General features: G+C 41.0%; 2 protein-coding genes across 2 annotated transcripts; both read right to left on the reverse strand.

Moving 5' to 3' along the window:
• Nucleotides 1–123: 123 nt before the first annotated feature.
• Nucleotides 124–7,814, reverse strand: krr1 (KRR1 small subunit processome component homolog). The gene is made up of 10 exons (XM_037760771.1): nt 7,646–7,814; nt 5,547–5,722; nt 5,091–5,225; nt 4,615–4,740; nt 4,180–4,263; nt 3,482–3,538; nt 1,615–1,785; nt 1,255–1,332; nt 797–893; nt 124–675 (listed from the first exon to the last, which is right to left on the reverse strand). The coding sequence occupies exons 1-10, from the start codon at nt 7,716–7,718 to the stop codon at nt 512–514; spliced, it is 1,161 nt and encodes a 386-aa protein (XP_037616699.1). The 5' UTR covers nt 7,719–7,814; the 3' UTR covers nt 124–511.
• Nucleotides 7,815–9,027: 1,213 nt separating this feature from the next.
• On the reverse strand, nt 9,028–16,704 carry LOC119482872. Its single transcript, XM_037760770.1, has 19 exons — nt 16,557–16,704; nt 16,423–16,481; nt 16,280–16,340; nt 15,505–15,659; nt 15,359–15,423; nt 15,162–15,255; nt 14,627–14,890; nt 14,218–14,505; nt 13,874–14,125; nt 13,344–13,658; nt 13,125–13,246; nt 12,596–12,815; nt 12,330–12,485; nt 11,957–12,147; nt 10,582–10,733; nt 10,239–10,496; nt 9,826–9,979; nt 9,378–9,510; nt 9,028–9,170 (listed from the first exon to the last, which is right to left on the reverse strand). The coding sequence occupies exons 1-19, from the start codon at nt 16,586–16,588 to the stop codon at nt 9,046–9,048; spliced, it is 3,096 nt and encodes a 1,031-aa protein (XP_037616698.1). The 5' UTR covers nt 16,589–16,704; the 3' UTR covers nt 9,028–9,045.
• Between the last annotated feature and the right edge of the window lie 555 nt (nt 16,705–17,259).

The following is a 17,259-nucleotide window of genomic DNA, read 5'->3' on the forward strand; positions in this document are numbered from 1 at the left end:
TAGGCTAAATAACGCTCCAAACTTATGCTACATTCTGAAGAGAAAAATCTGCGACAATGCATTTTTACAATGAGCCTCTTTTTTGTGATCGAAAGGAATGAAGTCAAACCTACAGGTATGAGATCCAGGTTGTTAAAAATCTCGATTTAATTTGACATTTCCATCCGATTGAGTCGGCCTCCTCCTGAACACACATCGCCCTCGAGGAAGGAGAACAACATATTTTGAAAACCTATAAACACTGACCGTACAAAATCTGGTCAACAGTTAGGGGGAAGACAAGAGGAACATGTATGACATCACTAACTGGTGGTCTGTTCATGTCTTGGTCTCCAGATAGAAGATTATTCTAGGTAATATGAACAGGAAATCCTCATAAAAGTATTTTCAATTCATTTTGATCCAAGCACACACTGTATGTCTGACGTCCCATCTTCTTGTGTCCTTAATCTGTCCAACAAATACCATCTCACATGGTACATATCACATCTACGATGGTGGAAGTCTGTGGTTAGCCTCTGCTTTTTGTTTTGCTCTTTTTCTTTCTGCCGCCGGTGCTGCTGGTGGCGGTGGGGGGGGGAGCTGGGCTCACCGGTGGAGCCCCCAGTTTCTTGGTTTTGGCTTTTTTCACTTTCTCCTTAATGGCTTCGATGTCCAGTTTGCCTTCCGTAGGAGCTGTGAGAGAAACAAGGTGAACAGAGGAGGGGTGGAGGTTAGCCGGACTATTGATACACAGACAGGTTCAGACGTATTTGCTTTAGTTCTCAGGTTAAAAGATGTGTTCCCTTATTTCTACCTTTGCTGGTTTTCTTCATTAAGGGCTTCTCTTTAGGAGGAATGAAAGCTTTGTTCCGCTCTTCTTGCTTCTTGGTCAGCGCTTCTGCTTGTTTCACCTGAGAAAGGGGAACAAGGTCACGCAATAGTAGGTCAGTTCTCAGATGATCATGCAATTCTTCCTCTTCCTCTTCCTCTTCATACCATTTCAGGGTGAGTTTCTGCAGCATTTCACAGAGACTGCATTCAATTCAATTATGATAATCAAGCTGCTCTTCAGTGAAACTGTAACGATACCTGGTATTAACATGCGTCCTGAGTGATCGGATCACAAGTGGACAGCTCTAAGTTACGCACTCAAGACGCATTGAGATCCGATAGCCCGGACCACATTGAGAGGTGGTCTGAGCCGGATAACATGACTGTAACATCCCACATGTGAACAAGCACTGCAGCCCAGCAGGAGATGAATCCGCTCACCTTGATCTCTGCCATCTTCTTCCTCTTTTTCACACTTTCACGCAGGAAGAACTCTCCTGTGGCGAGCTCTCTGTCAACCTGCAAAGATCATCCACAAAGTTAAAATCAACAATAAAATAAATAGTCTAAATAAGTCTCAATAACACGGTTCAAACAAAGGAAAAACAGTCCTCTCTTTGTTGTTAGTTTATATTTAAGGTTTAAAATAGATGCTTTTAGCGTAGCTTCTTATAATAGAGAACACTGTTCATGTTATCTTTAGCTCTTGAAGCAACTAAGCTAATGTTACCGTGCTCTCTAAAAACGAGACAGAGACAATTATTATGTTCAAATAAATGGGTTTGAAAGCAAGCGTCTGACCGTGCTGTCTGGCTGCGCCGGAGGGAACGGCGTGTACTCCTTCTTCGTGCTCTTCTTCTTGGGCTCCCTGCGCTTGGTCAGGTTCTTGGAGCGGAACTTGGGCAGGAAGCGTTCCCAGCTCTGCGCCCGCAGGTCGGGGTCTTTGGACAGCTCCTGTTTGATCATCAGCGTCTGATGGTTCCGGCCGTCGGAAAAATGTGGGGTGGGGGTAAATGGGATGTTTGGGGTGGGTGGAGTGAAAGTAACAAAAATGTGATATTTCTGTGACGCCATATGCCCTGTCTGAACTCAAATGTAGTTTTAGTACCATTGTTAGTGTATAAATGTATCGTTCATGCAGGTGTGGTGCGGCGATAATGCCCCATGCATATTATTGCCTCAGTTATCAGTATTGATCAGTGCGTTGTCACAGCAGGAGGCCAATTTCTTCAAAGCTACTGTTCATACTAACACATCACTGTCAAAGTTTACGTGATAAAGCATTAACGCAACTTGCATGAAGACACTGGCATCATATGAAACCTAATAAACCAACAACCATGTCATACTAGCTTGTCGTGAAGGAGGTTAAATAAAGCTCCTAACTTACGCTAAATGTTGTCGAGGAAAAACTGGCATGGCCATTTTCAAAAGGGGTCCATTGACCTCTGACCTCTAGATATGTGAATGTAAATGGGTTCTATGGGTACCCACGAGTCCCTTTACAGACATGCCCACTTTATGATAATCACATGCAGTTTGGGGCAAGTCATAGTCAAGTCAGCACACTGACACACTGACAGCTGTTGTTGCCTGTTGGGCTGCAGTTTGACATGTTATGATTGGAGCATATTGTTTTATGCTAAATGCAGTACCTGTGAGGGTTTCTGGATAATATCTGTCATTGTTTTGTGTTGTTAATTGATTTACAATAATAAATATATACATACATTTTGCATAAAGCAGCATATTTGACCACTCCCATGTTGATAAGAGAATTAAATACGTGACAAATCTCCCTTTAAGGTACATTTTGAACAGATAAAAATGTGTGATTTATTTGTGATTAACTATGGACAATCATGCGATTAATCACAATTAAATATTTTAAACGATTGACAGCCCTAATAAAAACTGTTTTAATTTGAAGGCATGCTTTTACTGTGGAAGTGCCACAAGAAAAGTTGACAATGCTAATGACCTTATCTTATGAAAACTTGACTTATTAAACATATATTTTGATGTTTTTCAGCTCTTCTTCCTGTGAAGATGTTTAGAAACATTTCATGGATGCAATGAATTGTTATTCCATCTTTGACAAGTCATAATAGAAGGAGCACAGGTCTGAAAACAACAACCTCTGTCAGTTATGAAGAAGACGGATCCACACAAGTGAAGTGTGTTAGATGTGGGCCAGAAGCATTTTGGGAGAAAACCTCGCTTCGCTTGTAATGTCTAATGAAGATGAGCAACGCCTCGGTACGGAGCTGTGACCTGCGATGACGATGAGAATATCGGTCAGCCCAAACCTACATGACAAAATGTGGCTGTCGCTTGTATTAAACAAGTCAGACACGACGGGTGGCCCCACAGTGTTGTTATATTAAGACAAGTTTAAATAGGTAGTATATGATCAGACTGAGAGCTGCTGAGCGTCTGTGGCTCTTTCATGCCCTCAGCTCCAGGTTGAGCCAGCCTCGGCGTACAAACCCAGAGAGATTTATTTCAATCAGGAGATCAAGAACAAGGATGGAAACATCTTCATCGGGCATGACTGCAGCCTGTCCAAACATTTCTATCTATCCAGTACTAATGCTCCCTGAGCTGTGGCCTGGCGGTAAGAAGCCTAACCAAGTCAGCCAGGTTTCTGTCAGCAGTTTCAACATACCTTGATGTTGTAGATGGGGTGGATGTTCTTCAGCGTGTCCATCACCACTTTGCGCACCTGAATAACAGAAAAAGAGATATTTAAAAAACAAATCTACAACCGCTTTTCATTGGGTAAAATGTTATTTTAAAATTGATAATTAGATCTTTTTTTAAATAGAATAATAGATTGAGAGTTTACTTGAGAAATAGCTAAAAAAAATATATAAAAACTCAACTCTTTGTTGTTATTTCATCATTTAATGACTGAATTTGGATATGTTTTGTTTCATTATAGACATTTCTATTTCAAAATGCAATTTTTACGGCTGGGGGATATGGCCAAAATCTTCTATCATATAGGTAATTTACAGTCATGCTCTTGCTAAAGGGCACTGGGTACATCTGGTAGCAGTTGAGCTTGCTTAAGAGACAGGGGGCATGTGATTGGCTGAAAGGTCAGAGGACAGTGACAACACCTCTGTAATGTGACATTATGAAACAAAATGCTACAGGGAAAATATAGAGTGAAAAATTAAAATGAAATTTTAAAAAAGTATTGAAAGAGGGATTATTTATTTCATAATTAGTTATTTAATATTGAACACTTCTTTGCTGGATGCGGCTACTATTTGCTGCAGCCACACAGATTTCACAACGGGGATAAATATAGTTTCATCACACCTCTGTGAACAGACAGAGGCTCTGTGAAGTCCTTACCTCCTTCAGGCCGTTGTAAGGCCCCAGTGCCGACACCGTGTTGCCCTGCACCATCACATAGCAGTTGGTCAACAGCTCTAATGCCTGGAGAAGAGGAACAGGAAAGCAGTTAACTCATGACTTAAAATGATCTATTAACAGTAGTAACGATACAAACACTCAGGTATTGTGGCGGATTAGAAGCAATGCTGCCACCTAGTGGCATTTATCCCAAAATGCACCATTGCGACTGGCTCAGTGAAACCTTGTAGATGCCGTTAGGAGCACCGGAGGACACAGAGGCACAGGATTTTTTTCAGATTATTTTGTCTCATGCACTACTATCAGGATATAGCGACCGTTTTATAAAAATAACTTCTTTTAAATCATATTTGCTCTATTTCTACCCGCTGCAGCAGGTATGAGATGTGCTGGATGATTTGGTGTGGGACTCACTTTTAGGGTGGAGCCCTTGGGGCCAATCAGCCGCTGTCTTCGCTTCACAAACCGCTCTCTGTTCCTCACCAGGGTCCCGATTTTGATGATGTCACACGCCATGTCATCCTGTAATATCCGCACAGCCTGGAAGCAAAAAAACTGTGTGAAAAGCGAGGCAAAACAACCTAATAATCAGAATTCAGCACCACTCTTGTGTTTGTGTCTAATGCTGTCATCAAGCATCACAAGTTTCTAAAGCCAGGTCATCCCTGCATCCATCCCGAAAGTACTGCCCACCCGACCAGGGTCTTTTTAGGGGGTAAAAAGGTCCCGTAAAATGTCCCTGGAAGTTAATTTAGACACTGGTCCTTGCAGTTGAAACGTAATGAGTTCCTCGGAAGGTTCTTAGTTCTGGGGGGAAAGTTCCCGCGGTGGAAACGGGGCTTAAAACTCTACAACCCTACGTGACAGCAACGTCCTGTGATCATCATCACCTGTTCGAATGGGACGCTCCTGGCCAGCAGCTTGATGAGATCTCTGGCTCGCACGATGGCGTACGGGTCAAACGTTTTCTTTGTGGTGCAAACTGTGATGCTTCCCTCTATCAGGTCCAGAGTAGCTTTGACGTGCTGAGAAGAACAAACATCTGTGTTACACAATACAGGAACACCACCAGGTGCTTGAACCAAAACTAAACGGCACCGTACAGTGCTGATGGTGATAAAGTAATCCAGCCAGGTTGAAGCTCATTTTCATGTGCATACTGAGGGGTCAAATACAGGCTTTAAAACACATACTACTTCTAGCTAGATTCATTATGTAACCTATGAAATTGAATTCTTTGTGCATGCAAACGTACTGGGTCTAATAAAAGTGATTCAGAAACATTGTGGTCTGTTTTCAGCACGATTTGTCTCAGTTAAAAGCTTGAGCTGACTCTGTGAACTCACTGCGTCTCCTAAGGCCTTCTCCACGAGCGGCCAGCACTCTTTCAGGTAGGCTTCTCTGTATTTGGGGAAGAGGGTGGCGAAGCTGCTCTCCTCCAGCAGACCGCGGGGGTTGTCTTCCTTTGAGAACGCCGCCTCTTTCCATCCATCAGGGACAGTCAGGAGTTCAGATTCATCCACTGCGTGACACAGACATCAGAACCAACACGTTGTTTTACCCAGACAACAAAAATACCATCTCGTCTGTAACAAAGTGAGGGACATTGACATGGAGGAAACTCCAGATAGGACAGATAATAATGCACTCTTCTGCACTATATTCACATTTTTAATAGTCCTGTATCACAGCTGTTACTCTGCGCTATATTCAGTTTTAACAGTTTTCTTCATCTCATGTATTTTTATATCTGGTATATATATTTTTTTGTACTTTGTACTACTAACTTTTTTACTGCCTTTTTACTAACATGTTTTGCACTATGGAACTGTGATGCTGGAAACTTGAATTTCCCTCGAGATCAATAAAGTTACTATCTATCTACTTAAATTACTAACTAACTATCTATTTATCTATCTATCTATCTATCTATCTATCTATCTATCTATCTATCTATCTAACTATCTATCTATCTATCTATCTATCTACCTAACTATCTATCTATCTATCTATCTATCTATCTATCTATCTATCTATCTAACTATCTATCTAACTATCTATCTATCTATCTATCTAACTATCTACCTAACTTACTATCTATCTATCTATCTATCTAACTATCTATCTATCTATCTATCTATCTATCTATCTATCTATCTATCTATCTATCTATCTATCTAACTATCTATCTATCTAACTATCTATCTATCTACCTAACTTACTATCTATCTATCTATCTAACTATCTATCTATCTAGCTAACTATCTATCTATCTATCTATCTATCTATCTATCTATCTATCTAGCTAACTATCTATCTATCTATCTATCTATCTATCTATCTATCTATCTAACTATCTATCTATCTATCTATCTAACTATCTAACTATCTACCTAACTTACTATCTATCTATCTAACTATCTACCTAACTTACTATCTATCTATCTATCTATCTATCTAACTATCTATCTTACTAACTATCTAACTATCTACCTAACTTACTAACTATCTATCTATCTATCTATCTATCTAACTATCTATCTATCTATCTTACTAACTATCTAACTATCTACCTAACTTACTAACTATCTATCTATCTATCTATCTATCTAACTATCTATCTATCTATCTTACTAACTATCTAACTATCTACCTAACTTACTAACTATCTATCTATCTATCTATCTATCTAACTATCTATCTATCTATCTTACTAACTATCTATCTATCTAACTATCTACCTAACTTACTATCTATCTATCTATCTATCTAACTATCTATCTATCTATCTAACTATCTATCTATCTATCTTACTAACTATCTATTTATCTATCTATCTAACTATCTACCTAACTATCTATCTATCTATCTATCTATCTAACTATCTATCTATCTATCTTACTAACTATCTAACTATCTACCTAACTTACTAACTATCTATCTAACTATCTATCTATCTATCTTACTAACTATCTATTTATCTATCTATCTAACTATCTACCTAACTTACTATCTATCTATCTATCTATCTTACTAACTATCTATCTATCTATCTATCTATCTATCTATCTATCTATCTAACTATCTATTTATCTATCTATCTAACTAACTACCTAACTTACTAAGTTAGTTAGATAGATAGCTTGTTAGTAACTATCTAACTAACTAACTACCTAACTAGGTATCTAACTTAGTTAGATAGTTAGTTAGTAAATAACTTACTATCTAACTTAGTTAGTAACTAACTAATTATCTCTCTCTCTCTCATTAAAGGAGTGTTTCCATCACAGACAGCTCCTCTGCTATCCTGCAGCTAGCTCCAGCGTGCTTCGCTCTCTATCATGTAAACAGGCTGAATAAAGAGCTAAACTCGGTTCTTCTTCTCAGTGGACTGGTCACCGGGTGTCTAATAATACTGTTCTACCCGGTAGAGTTCATAACTCACCCTGGTTTTTCGTGTTTTTGTGTTTTTTCCCGGTTTGAGCTTCACTCACGCCTCCCGTCCTGGAGGCCGCCATTGTTGTTGGGAGAAGTTTTAACTTCCGGTTTTCTTGCAGGCTGAAGTGTTGCGTCACTTCCGTCTTCTGGAGACAGCTGACTCCTGCAGCCTCTTCTCCATCATCACTCCTGTTCTCCTCAGGAAGATGACCAAACATCTACTGCCTTGTGAACCTCTATCGAGGACAGAACCTGCCTAAATAAAAATAAATTAAAAAAATAAAAAAAAAATAAAATAAAAAATAAAAAATAAAAAATAAAAAATAAAAAATAATAAATGGCTCGATAAATAAGATGTCATTAAATGTAAGTTTTTGTAACATTAAAAATAAATGTAGCCATCAATTAATTGATAAAATGTGACATAAATTGATATTTGTTTTAATTTCCTTCTTTATTTATCTTTGCATTTTGTGTTTTTGTCTGATGTGTCCTACTTGTCTGTCTGTCTCTATGGTAACAGTATGTCTATTGTATGTGTACTTTTTCTCAAACTGTGCTGCCTATGAATGCAAAATGAATTTCAGTGCAGACTGACAATGAAGTTGTATCGTATCGTAATTCCCTTACTTATTTACTTGTTTATTTTTTCCTTTTATTTATTTATTCATTTATTTATTTTTAATGAAATTTTAAATGTATTTATTTATTTTGCATTTTCTTTATTATTTTATATTTATTTCTAAACATACGTATTTAGTTATGTATTTATGCATTTATTAATTTATTTATGCACAATTTTCCCTTTGCATTTCACCCCTTATTTATTTACCCCAAATTATTTATTTCTGTATTCTTTTCTTTATACATTTTCTTTTTACATTACCACAGGTAATTTTATACAGTGAGGTGAAGTTTAAAAAAATGGTCTCACTACAATGAAATGTCTCCTATGGGGACTAACATCATCACACATGAATACAGTTGGGCTCATTGGATCCACAAGAGTCTCAGCTTTACACTGATACCCAATTCATGTAATTCAGAGACTGTTTAGGGACCCCAGTATGCAGAAATATTCAAACACATCAAATTTTAGAATAGGTGAATTGCATTCAAAAAACTGCATGTGATTATCATAAATTGGGCATGTCTGTAAAGGGGAGACTCGTGGGTACCCATTTTTCAAGTTTCACCTTCCTCGTTTCATGTGTAGTCCTCCCTCTGCATCCACTTTGAAAGTGATTTTATATGAAAAATAGTGTGAAATGTGTAAAAAGTTTCATAAGAATTACGATAGGTTTCATTTCTGTCACATCTGTCTTTTTATAAATATTGTTCTGCATCATTACAGTGAACTGTCTTCATGATCAACACAACACACTCACAGACGGTGATCCAAACACTTTATTGCAGCCGTAGCTGCTCAAAATAAGTCATGATTGCTTTGGTTGCACTCACTGAGAGTACGGTTACTCCCAAAAAGCCAATAGATCCGGCCACGATGGAGATCATTGTCACCGGCTCTGCCCCTGCAAAGAGATGGACACAAGTCATTTCATCAACTCTGTATTTAGATTTCACACTGAACTTTACGTTAGACTTACAATAATGATAAAAATTTAAAAAAATCTAACAAAACTGCACGAGCTGTTATCAGTATACATTACTTCAATAATTTCAATTGTGCAAAAAAAAAATCTAGCTCGCCTAAAAAATACAATAATCAGTGAACTCACAGTGAGACGGTGGGACTCCTGACGTCCCCCTCTCGTTGACCACCAGCGGTCCAGCCGACACGACGGCAGCTCGTGTTCCCTCTCTGCCCGTCCGACTCACTGACCTCTTGCTGCGCTGCCGGCTGGTGCAACTCTATTACAAAATTAGGCTCAGTTGGTGATTTTCACTCCTCTACATTTATTTGACGGTAGAGTTGGGTCGGCATTTTGTCATTATGAATCGTTCTGGCTAATTAAAAAGTAGCCTATATCAGCAACATGTGCTGACAGCATCATGGCACTAAATCCATTAGTAACTAGAATTGCTGCCTTGCGGTTGTATGCCACACTGGTGCGGTGGCCATTAGAACAGTAGCTAGAATAGACCAGTAACCTGGAAGAGCTGAAAATATATCAACAGATAACTGGTGTTAAACATCAGCAGGTCTATCTCAAGTCTTCAGTTTACCTTCGTACAGTCTTCCTCAGGTCCACATATGTTGGCCAGGCAGTGGATGTAGACGGGCAACTGCTGGGGCATGGTGAACATCTGGATGGAAAACCTGCTGTTCTGTGCCAGGCCGTTAACAGAGAGCCAGTGGAACGTGTCGTCAACAGCACAGCTGGGGACGAGAGAGGATAACATTCAGGACCGTTATCACCCACTGCAACTCAAGCAGTTCAAATATACATTATCAATAAAGCAACGTAAACATTTTACTTAGGGGTGAAAGTTTGCTACAAGTAATACTGAATCTGATAAAGCTCAGTGAACACACATTAACAAAAGCAACAATTACTGATGTTAATATGCAGCTGCATCAAGAGATTAAAAAGAAAAACTGTCAACGCACTGAACTGATGAGTGACATGTTCACCTACCCATCCTGTAGAAGAACACCCCGAACCGAGTCCTGTGGGTCGGCGCTCTCGGTGGCCCAGCAGGACTCCACCTGCAGGAGCACGTCTGAAGCAAAAGAGTTGTTGGTCTGCAGGGCCACCTGGAGGTACAGGGTGTCCGTCGACTCCAGGGCGATGATCTCCCTGTAGCTGTCGGTGTAGGACCCGTCAGTGTACAGGCTCATGGTCAGGCCCAGCTGCAGTGACGAGTTGAACTCCACCAGGGAGACGGAGGAGAGCCTGCAACCAAAGATCACTTATTAACAATGCTATCTTTTTTTTAATTCAGACACACAGAGACAAAATATGAAGATGTTGGTCTCACCACAGCATATCCACACCGACGTGAGCGTTGCGAACATAATGCCGCGGGTAGACACACTTCCAGACGACGTTTAGATCCCGCCTGCTGATGGTTTCCTCCCTCGTCAAGGTCACGGTCAGAGTGTTTTGGAATTCCATGTGAGTTTTGTTCACCTGAAAAATCACACACGCACACTTAGTTTTGGTAAACTCATACGTCACACTTCAAAAGGGTAGAATAGACTATAGATAATAATAGCTCTAATAATAGTTCTTCATACTGAATTTCAAAAACACAGCATCGAGACTACAGGTGACACATCTTAATTGGTTGTGATTATGTTGAGGAATTCCAGACAAATGTATAAATTGTATTACAGTTCTAATGGTGAGGGTTATTGTATTCATTCCATGGGTAATTGGCGTAAGTATTAAGAAGATGCCAATTATTATGGCGGTATGGATTTGTAATTATTTTGCAAACACTTGTAAATGGAGATATGAAGGTTCCTTTCCCATAAGAATGTGACTAGGGATGCACCGATCCGACTTTTTCAGTCCAGATACCGATAATACACAATACTATACACCCGCCAAGTGTCGATCGGATGAACGGTTTTCAAGATATGTGAAGGACACACACACATACAGAGCTTCCTTGGCTGGATTGCTCTATAGTTACAAGCATTTTGCTGTTGGTACATATTTTATCAGTATTTATGTTCTCATTACTTCAAGTGGTAAGCGCCTCCCTGCAGCACACAATCTGTCCATCACTTTGATGAAGTCCTCTTTATCTTTTAATGATTTTGAAAAGGTAATGCATGCTTTTATCACCACACGTCTTGATTATTGTAATGCACTTTACGTTGGTGTTGGCCGAGCCTCTTTGAAAGCAGCTCTTCTTTTAACTGGTACACATAAACGTGAGCACATCTCCCCGATTCTGGCTTCTCTTCACTGGCTTGATTTTAATATTAACATACAAATCGTTAAATGGGCAAGCTCCAACTTATCTATCAGACCTTTTAAAACCACATCTTTTATCAAGGACACTCAGATCCACTGAGCAGTTGCTTCTGACTGTCCCGAGGTCTAGGTTGAAGCTCAGGGGTGACCGAGCCTTTTCAGTTGCAGCTCCAAATCTCTGGAACGCTCTGCCTCCACATGTTCGACTGTCCCCCGCACTGCCTGATTTTAAAATCAAACCTCAAAACACACTTTTATTCCTTGGCTTTTGGCTCGGCATGAGAGTCGACTATTTTAATCCTTTTTTTCCTTTCCTATTGGTCTCAACGTTTTTATTATTTTAATGTCCTGTTTTAAATATGCTTTATAAATAAATTGGGATTGGACTTTGTAATACAATGTCTTTTTATTACTTATCAGTCACTCACCCGCCTCTCAGTTCCACATTCAGAGGCTTTTCGTGATGTGCGGAAGTAGTAGAACACGCCGCTCTCCTCCACCGTGCATCGGCCGTCGTTCAGCCGCACGTCAACCTTTCCCCCGATGTGAGAGGTCAGGTAGGGTTTTGCTATTCCACCAATCAGCACCTTATCCAGACACCGGCTGAAAAGGCCTTTTTCTGTTTCAAAACAAGGCTCAGAGTCAAAAAATCACACTGGTTGCACACTATAATACAGAAGTAGTAATGTTTGCAGCCGTCGTAACTGAATGCAAAAGCCACAGTGGAAGCAGCTTAACATAATCCATCAATATAGACTGTTTAAATGTGTTTCATTGGATGAGATATGTAACTAAGTTTACCATTGCAGACAGGACGTGAACCCGCAGGACGCTTCATGACTGAGCTCACATCGTAGTGTCCGTGTTGGCACACACAGGTGAAGGAGCCCAGAGTGTTGAGGCACAGAGAATCGCGAGGACACGGAGTTCGCCTGGAGGAAGCACACAGATCTGGACCTGACAAACAAACAGTAAAAGCAAATAAGATACAACAGAAGAGAGTATTAGTTTGAATTCTATGAACAGACTCTTGAACAAGTTGAGCTGGTTTTTCCTCCGTGACCTACCGACCCAGTGAACGACCCCATCTGTAACCTTCACGTTGCTCGTATTCAGGGACTCGATGTAATCCAGCAGGTCCTCGACAGGTAAAGGCACGTCTTCTTCAGTGGCGGACGCATCAAAAGACATAAACAGAACCTGGGTTTTGTCTGGCTCTGCTGCAGGCTCAAAGGTTGCCAGCTCAACGCGGGCCGGCAGCTCGAAGTCTTTCAGCAGCTCCTGCAGCTGAAGGACACACACAAACATATGATGCTTCAAGGACAAGGACGGCAACCTTGAAAGGAAGAACATACTGTATGCCTGGCTGAAATGTATCAGTAACGATTTTTATCTTGCTGAAAAAGAAACTTTAAGCGTTTATGAAGAAGTATAAAACAGTATAAAATAAAGAACTGCACAAGTGTAGTTTCTCTGGAGTCAATTCAATAAAAGTAGCCGTATGAGTACTGGATTTGTAGCACAACAAATCCTGCAGAATCACTGGATGTGCAGTACGTGATCACTGATGTATGTAAACCATGCATCTTCTCCCACCTTATCTTTGAAAATCTTGCCCATCTTAGCTCTGGGTTCTGACGCGTCGTCCTGTAGCTCCTCAGGCAGTGACCAGGGCACGACCATAGTGAGAGCCATGTTGGACACATCCAACTGCAGATCTACAGAATCCACGAAAATAGAAACTCATTGGGTTTATCATGAAAGTATATCATAATCAGATTAAACTCCAACAGACTAACGGTAGCTCAGACTGACCTAGGTCCAGAGCGTGTCCACCAGCCCTCAGAAGGTGGTCTAAGGATGAATTGGTTCCCTCAAAACACACGTGAGAATGTTCCGACTCCCACCGCCCACCACATTCCTCCCACACGTCGAGGACGTAGGTCTTCCCTTCCTCCAGCCCCGAGAGATGCAACTCCGTTTCGGCGACACGGCTGCTCTGGATGGTGGTGCCGTTCTCCAGAGACAGCTCGTATAAGAAGGCCACGGCCAGCTGGTGGGTGTCGCGTGGGATCCACATCGCGGTGGAGTCGTTGGAGCGGTATCTGAGCTCGGACACGCCGTGAGGTCCTGGAAACACACAGCATCACGACATACATAAAACAGATACTGTGTATAATTCAGGGGTCTCCAACAAGTAGCTCGTGAGCTACCAGTAGTTCAGTGTAGCGTCAATGATAGTCCCAAGGTATTTGTATGATTGCACATGTTCAACAGTTTGACCTTAATGGTTGTGACTTCAAGCATGTCTTCTAAAATCAGTTTCTCATCCGTTTCTATGTTACCCGTGTTGGCTGTGACCGTCTTGGCGCTCATGAGCACGCCGTCTCCACACAGCGCCTCCACCTTGGCCCGGTGCTGTTGGCACGGCAGCACCCCCTCCACGGTGAAGTTGGTGAGGAGCGTGGTGCCCTGCAGCGCCCCCTCGTGGTAGACTCTGAACACGGAGATGGACGAGGTGTTCCTCACCTCCCAGCTCACGGTGTAGTTGTCGGGGCCGAAGGACGTCTGACGCAACGCCTCGATGCTGGAGTGAGCTGAGGAGCGGAGAGGGGATTATGTTTACCACGATAGTCTCTTCTAAAGGACGAGAACTATTAATCAGTTCGTCAACTCGTGCTGGACTCACCAGAGTTTCCATCGTTCAGGACCATCTTGCTGTAGCGGGACTCCATCCCCGCCTGGCAAACAGTCTGCAGGCTGAACTTAACCCTGACGCAGGGCTCCAGGTCAGACAGGGTGAACACAGAGTTGTCCTCCTTGTGCCAAAAGAGCACCTTCTCCGTGATGTGGTCTGTGCCGTTGAGGTAGAAGGCGGTGAGGAGGAAGGAGGAGAACTTCTCGGGGCAGTCCCAGGCCAACGATATGCTGCTGCTGTTCCACGACGTCATCTTAAAGTCCTCGGGAAGGTCTGGGTCTGGTGGAGAAGGGATAAACAATTGGCAAAGCGTTTTAAACCGGCGATTGCATTTGTTGTCTCATTATAAGTGAGAAATATGTTTTGGTTTTTGTAATCCGTGTGATGTGGATGTCCATACTGGTGATAGTAGAGAGGCAGGTGAAGGAGCGAGTGCCTTCGGTCTCCACACAGGGCACGTAGGAGCTGCAGGCCTCCAGAGCTGCGAAGCTGTAGTGGTTGCTGTTGGTAGAGTCCACGCTGAGAGCGTTAAAGGAGCCCCGGTCGGTGTGGTACAGGGTCACCGTGGAGCTGTTGTTGACTGCTGGGCGGTTCTCCACCCAGGATACCAGCAACGTGGAGGAAGTCCTGGACTCGAGCTTGACAGGGAGACGCATAGTGTGGCCTGGGATGAGCAGGAATGGAGTTTCAGTCATACAGAGAAATAGTCATTTAAAGCATTATTAAATATAAAGGTTAGAAACAGGAGTAATCTGCGAACCAAAGTATAAAAAAGACATGTCACGGGAGGTTATGTGCATGATGAGTATGAGTCTAGGGCGATCAACGTTAACCCGAAGCCCAAACCTGAACCAAATTATCCCCTTAAAAAAACTGAGGGCAGGTCAACATTAAAAACAAGAACATACTTAATAAACACAAACAGATAATCTCACCAATTGCAAGGAAGAAGTTTTCATCCTGGTGGAAGAATAATGTGCCGTTTTCACATGCAAACACCTCAGTGGGACTCATCGAGTCCAGGAAGCCCTGAAGGAAGAACGAGGGACCATCAAAGTAGTTGTGAGATGTACTACCATGACCGTCCATCTGTATATTAATGTAGTTTGATGACATGTTATATCAGAAGTACCTTAGTGGCATTCGCCGGTTGCTCTCTGGGTTTCTGCCGGCCTCTGATTTTAGTGAACTTCGTACCTTAGATAAACACATTTCATTAAACATTTATGGATTTTTAGAGAGTAAAAACATTGAAAGAAAAGGTTAAAAGATGCTTACTTGGGGTGATTCTGAAAGTCCATGCCTGAACAGAGCCTCCGTACTGAAGTGTCAGCTTGTTTTCAACACCCGGGGACACCGTCAGGGAGGTAACTTTACCCACCTTCCTGATGGATTTCAGTGCTGTATCGTTGAGCCATATGTTTCCATTGTGCCTGAAAGGATGGAAGATAATGAGGCCTTGGTAAACTCCCATTTTCATCCATATTATTCCAGATCCTATTTAAAAACCTGTCTAACATTATCCTGGTTATCACCACATAGACACATATAAAAGAGTCTTTAAACCAAAACAATTCTTGCAGAAATCTCCAAATGTCAAAAGTTTTTGATCCCAAATCACAGCATGGCTTTTTCTAAAGTGTTCCTCAAGGTCTTGGTGTGTCAATGTGGTATTTTGGAGGGATTATTGATCATTATTATCAATTCTTGAGTTGCAAAAAAATGGTTAAATTTAGCACCAAATCTGTGTAACAAATGGGATTAACCCAAACATTGCTGCAACAATTTATTGATGCATAATACAGCATTCAAAGATTCAAATTACATTGAAATAATGTGTGCCGAATTTACCAGGAACACATAATGAGTCATAAAATATCCTAAGTAATGTTTTACCACATGTCCAGTTTTGTCAATTAGCTGAGAAACACAAAATTGTGTTTCTTGTAAATGTAGTTTGGCGTGAAGTGCTCTTCAAACAGCAGAGAACTTGCACTTGATCAGGCTAAAAAATAAGCATTCTGTTAAATACTGTGTGTTTTCTAGTGTTTACCTGTCCAGAGCATCGTCCTGGCTCATCCAGCATATTGAGAAGGAAATATCATCGCAAAGTCCTGCAGGAAAAATCAACTAGAATATCTCCAAATGTCACAAAAGTTCATCTTAACTCAGTGATATATTCAGAATGCTACTCACCAAACGATATAATATGAGGCACCAGCATGAAAACCAGCAACGAAAACTTTAAAGAGTTCCTGAAAATATAAAAGTTGATTAATTCCAGTGAGAGAAGTGATATTAAACCGACTGTTAATACTAGTTTTTCTTACATTTTCTTAGTAATTCCAGCAGAGGAACGCATGTTGTGTTTATCAGAGTCTGGGCTGAGCAGGTGACTCCTAATGAATCACAGGTGTGTGCTGCGTTCAAGCACCTGCTGGGATTCACCAGCTTCCTGAGGACATGGGAATCCTTTATATCTTATATTGTAGTCTCTAGATCAGGGGTCAGCAACCTTTACTATCAAAAGAGACATTTTAGGCAAAAACAAAAAAAAAGAAATCTGTCTGGAGCCGCAAAACATGTGATCATTGTGATGAAGGGAACACAGTTTATAGTCTAAGTATATAGTATATAAGTCTAATGCAGTGAGGCCCAAAGACACAATGTACTACGGAGTATTAGGACCACATTGAGGGGAAAAAACATCTGAGAATAAAGTCGTAATATTACGAAAATTTATGACTTTACTCTCGTAATATTACGACCTTTTTCTCGTAAAGTTATGACTTTATTCTTGTTATGTTACAACTTTTTTCTCGTAAAGTTAAGCACGTGTAAATCTCAGATGTTTTTTCCCTCAATGTGGCCCTAATACTCCGTAGTACATTGTCTCTTTGGCCCTCAATGCATTAGACTTATATACTATATACTTAGACTATAAACTGTGTTACCTTCATCACAATGATCACATGTTTTGCGGCTCCAGACAGAATTTCTTTCCTTTTTTTTTGCCTAAAATGGCTCTTTTGA

The sequence above is a fragment of the Sebastes umbrosus genome, chromosome 23 (genome assembly GCF_015220745.1).
Source record: "Sebastes umbrosus isolate fSebUmb1 chromosome 23, fSebUmb1.pri, whole genome shotgun sequence".
Taxonomy (NCBI): Eukaryota; Metazoa; Chordata; class Actinopteri; order Perciformes; family Sebastidae; genus Sebastes; species Sebastes umbrosus.

What these genes read in the sequence shown, in the direction of transcription:
- krr1 (XM_037760771.1), bottom strand. Translation starts at nt 7,718, where the DNA reads ATGGCGGCCTCCAGGACGGGAGGCGTGAGTGAAGCTCAAACCGGGAAA. An exon ending in CTTACAACGGCCTGAAGGAG is followed by an intron (nt 3,539 to 4,179) that starts GTAAGGACTTCA and finishes TCTGTTATTCAG; the next exon opens with GTGCGCAAAGTGGTGATGGA. An exon ending in ACCCCATCTACAACATCAAG is followed by an intron (nt 1,786 to 3,481) that starts GTATGTTGAAAC and finishes CGGAACCATCAG; the next exon opens with ACGCTGATGATCAAACAGGA.
- LOC119482872 (XM_037760770.1), bottom strand. Translation starts at nt 16,588, where the DNA reads ATGCGTTCCTCTGCTGGAATTACTAAGAAAAT. An exon ending in TGGGGTCGTTCACTGGGTCG is followed by an intron (nt 12,486 to 12,595) that starts GTAGGTCACGGA and finishes TTTGTTTGTCAG; the next exon opens with GTCCAGATCTGTGTGCTTCC. An exon ending in CTGAGGAAGACTGTACGAAG is followed by an intron (nt 9,511 to 9,825) that starts GTAAACTGAAGA and finishes ATTTTGTAATAG; the next exon opens with AGTTGCACCAGCCGGCAGCG.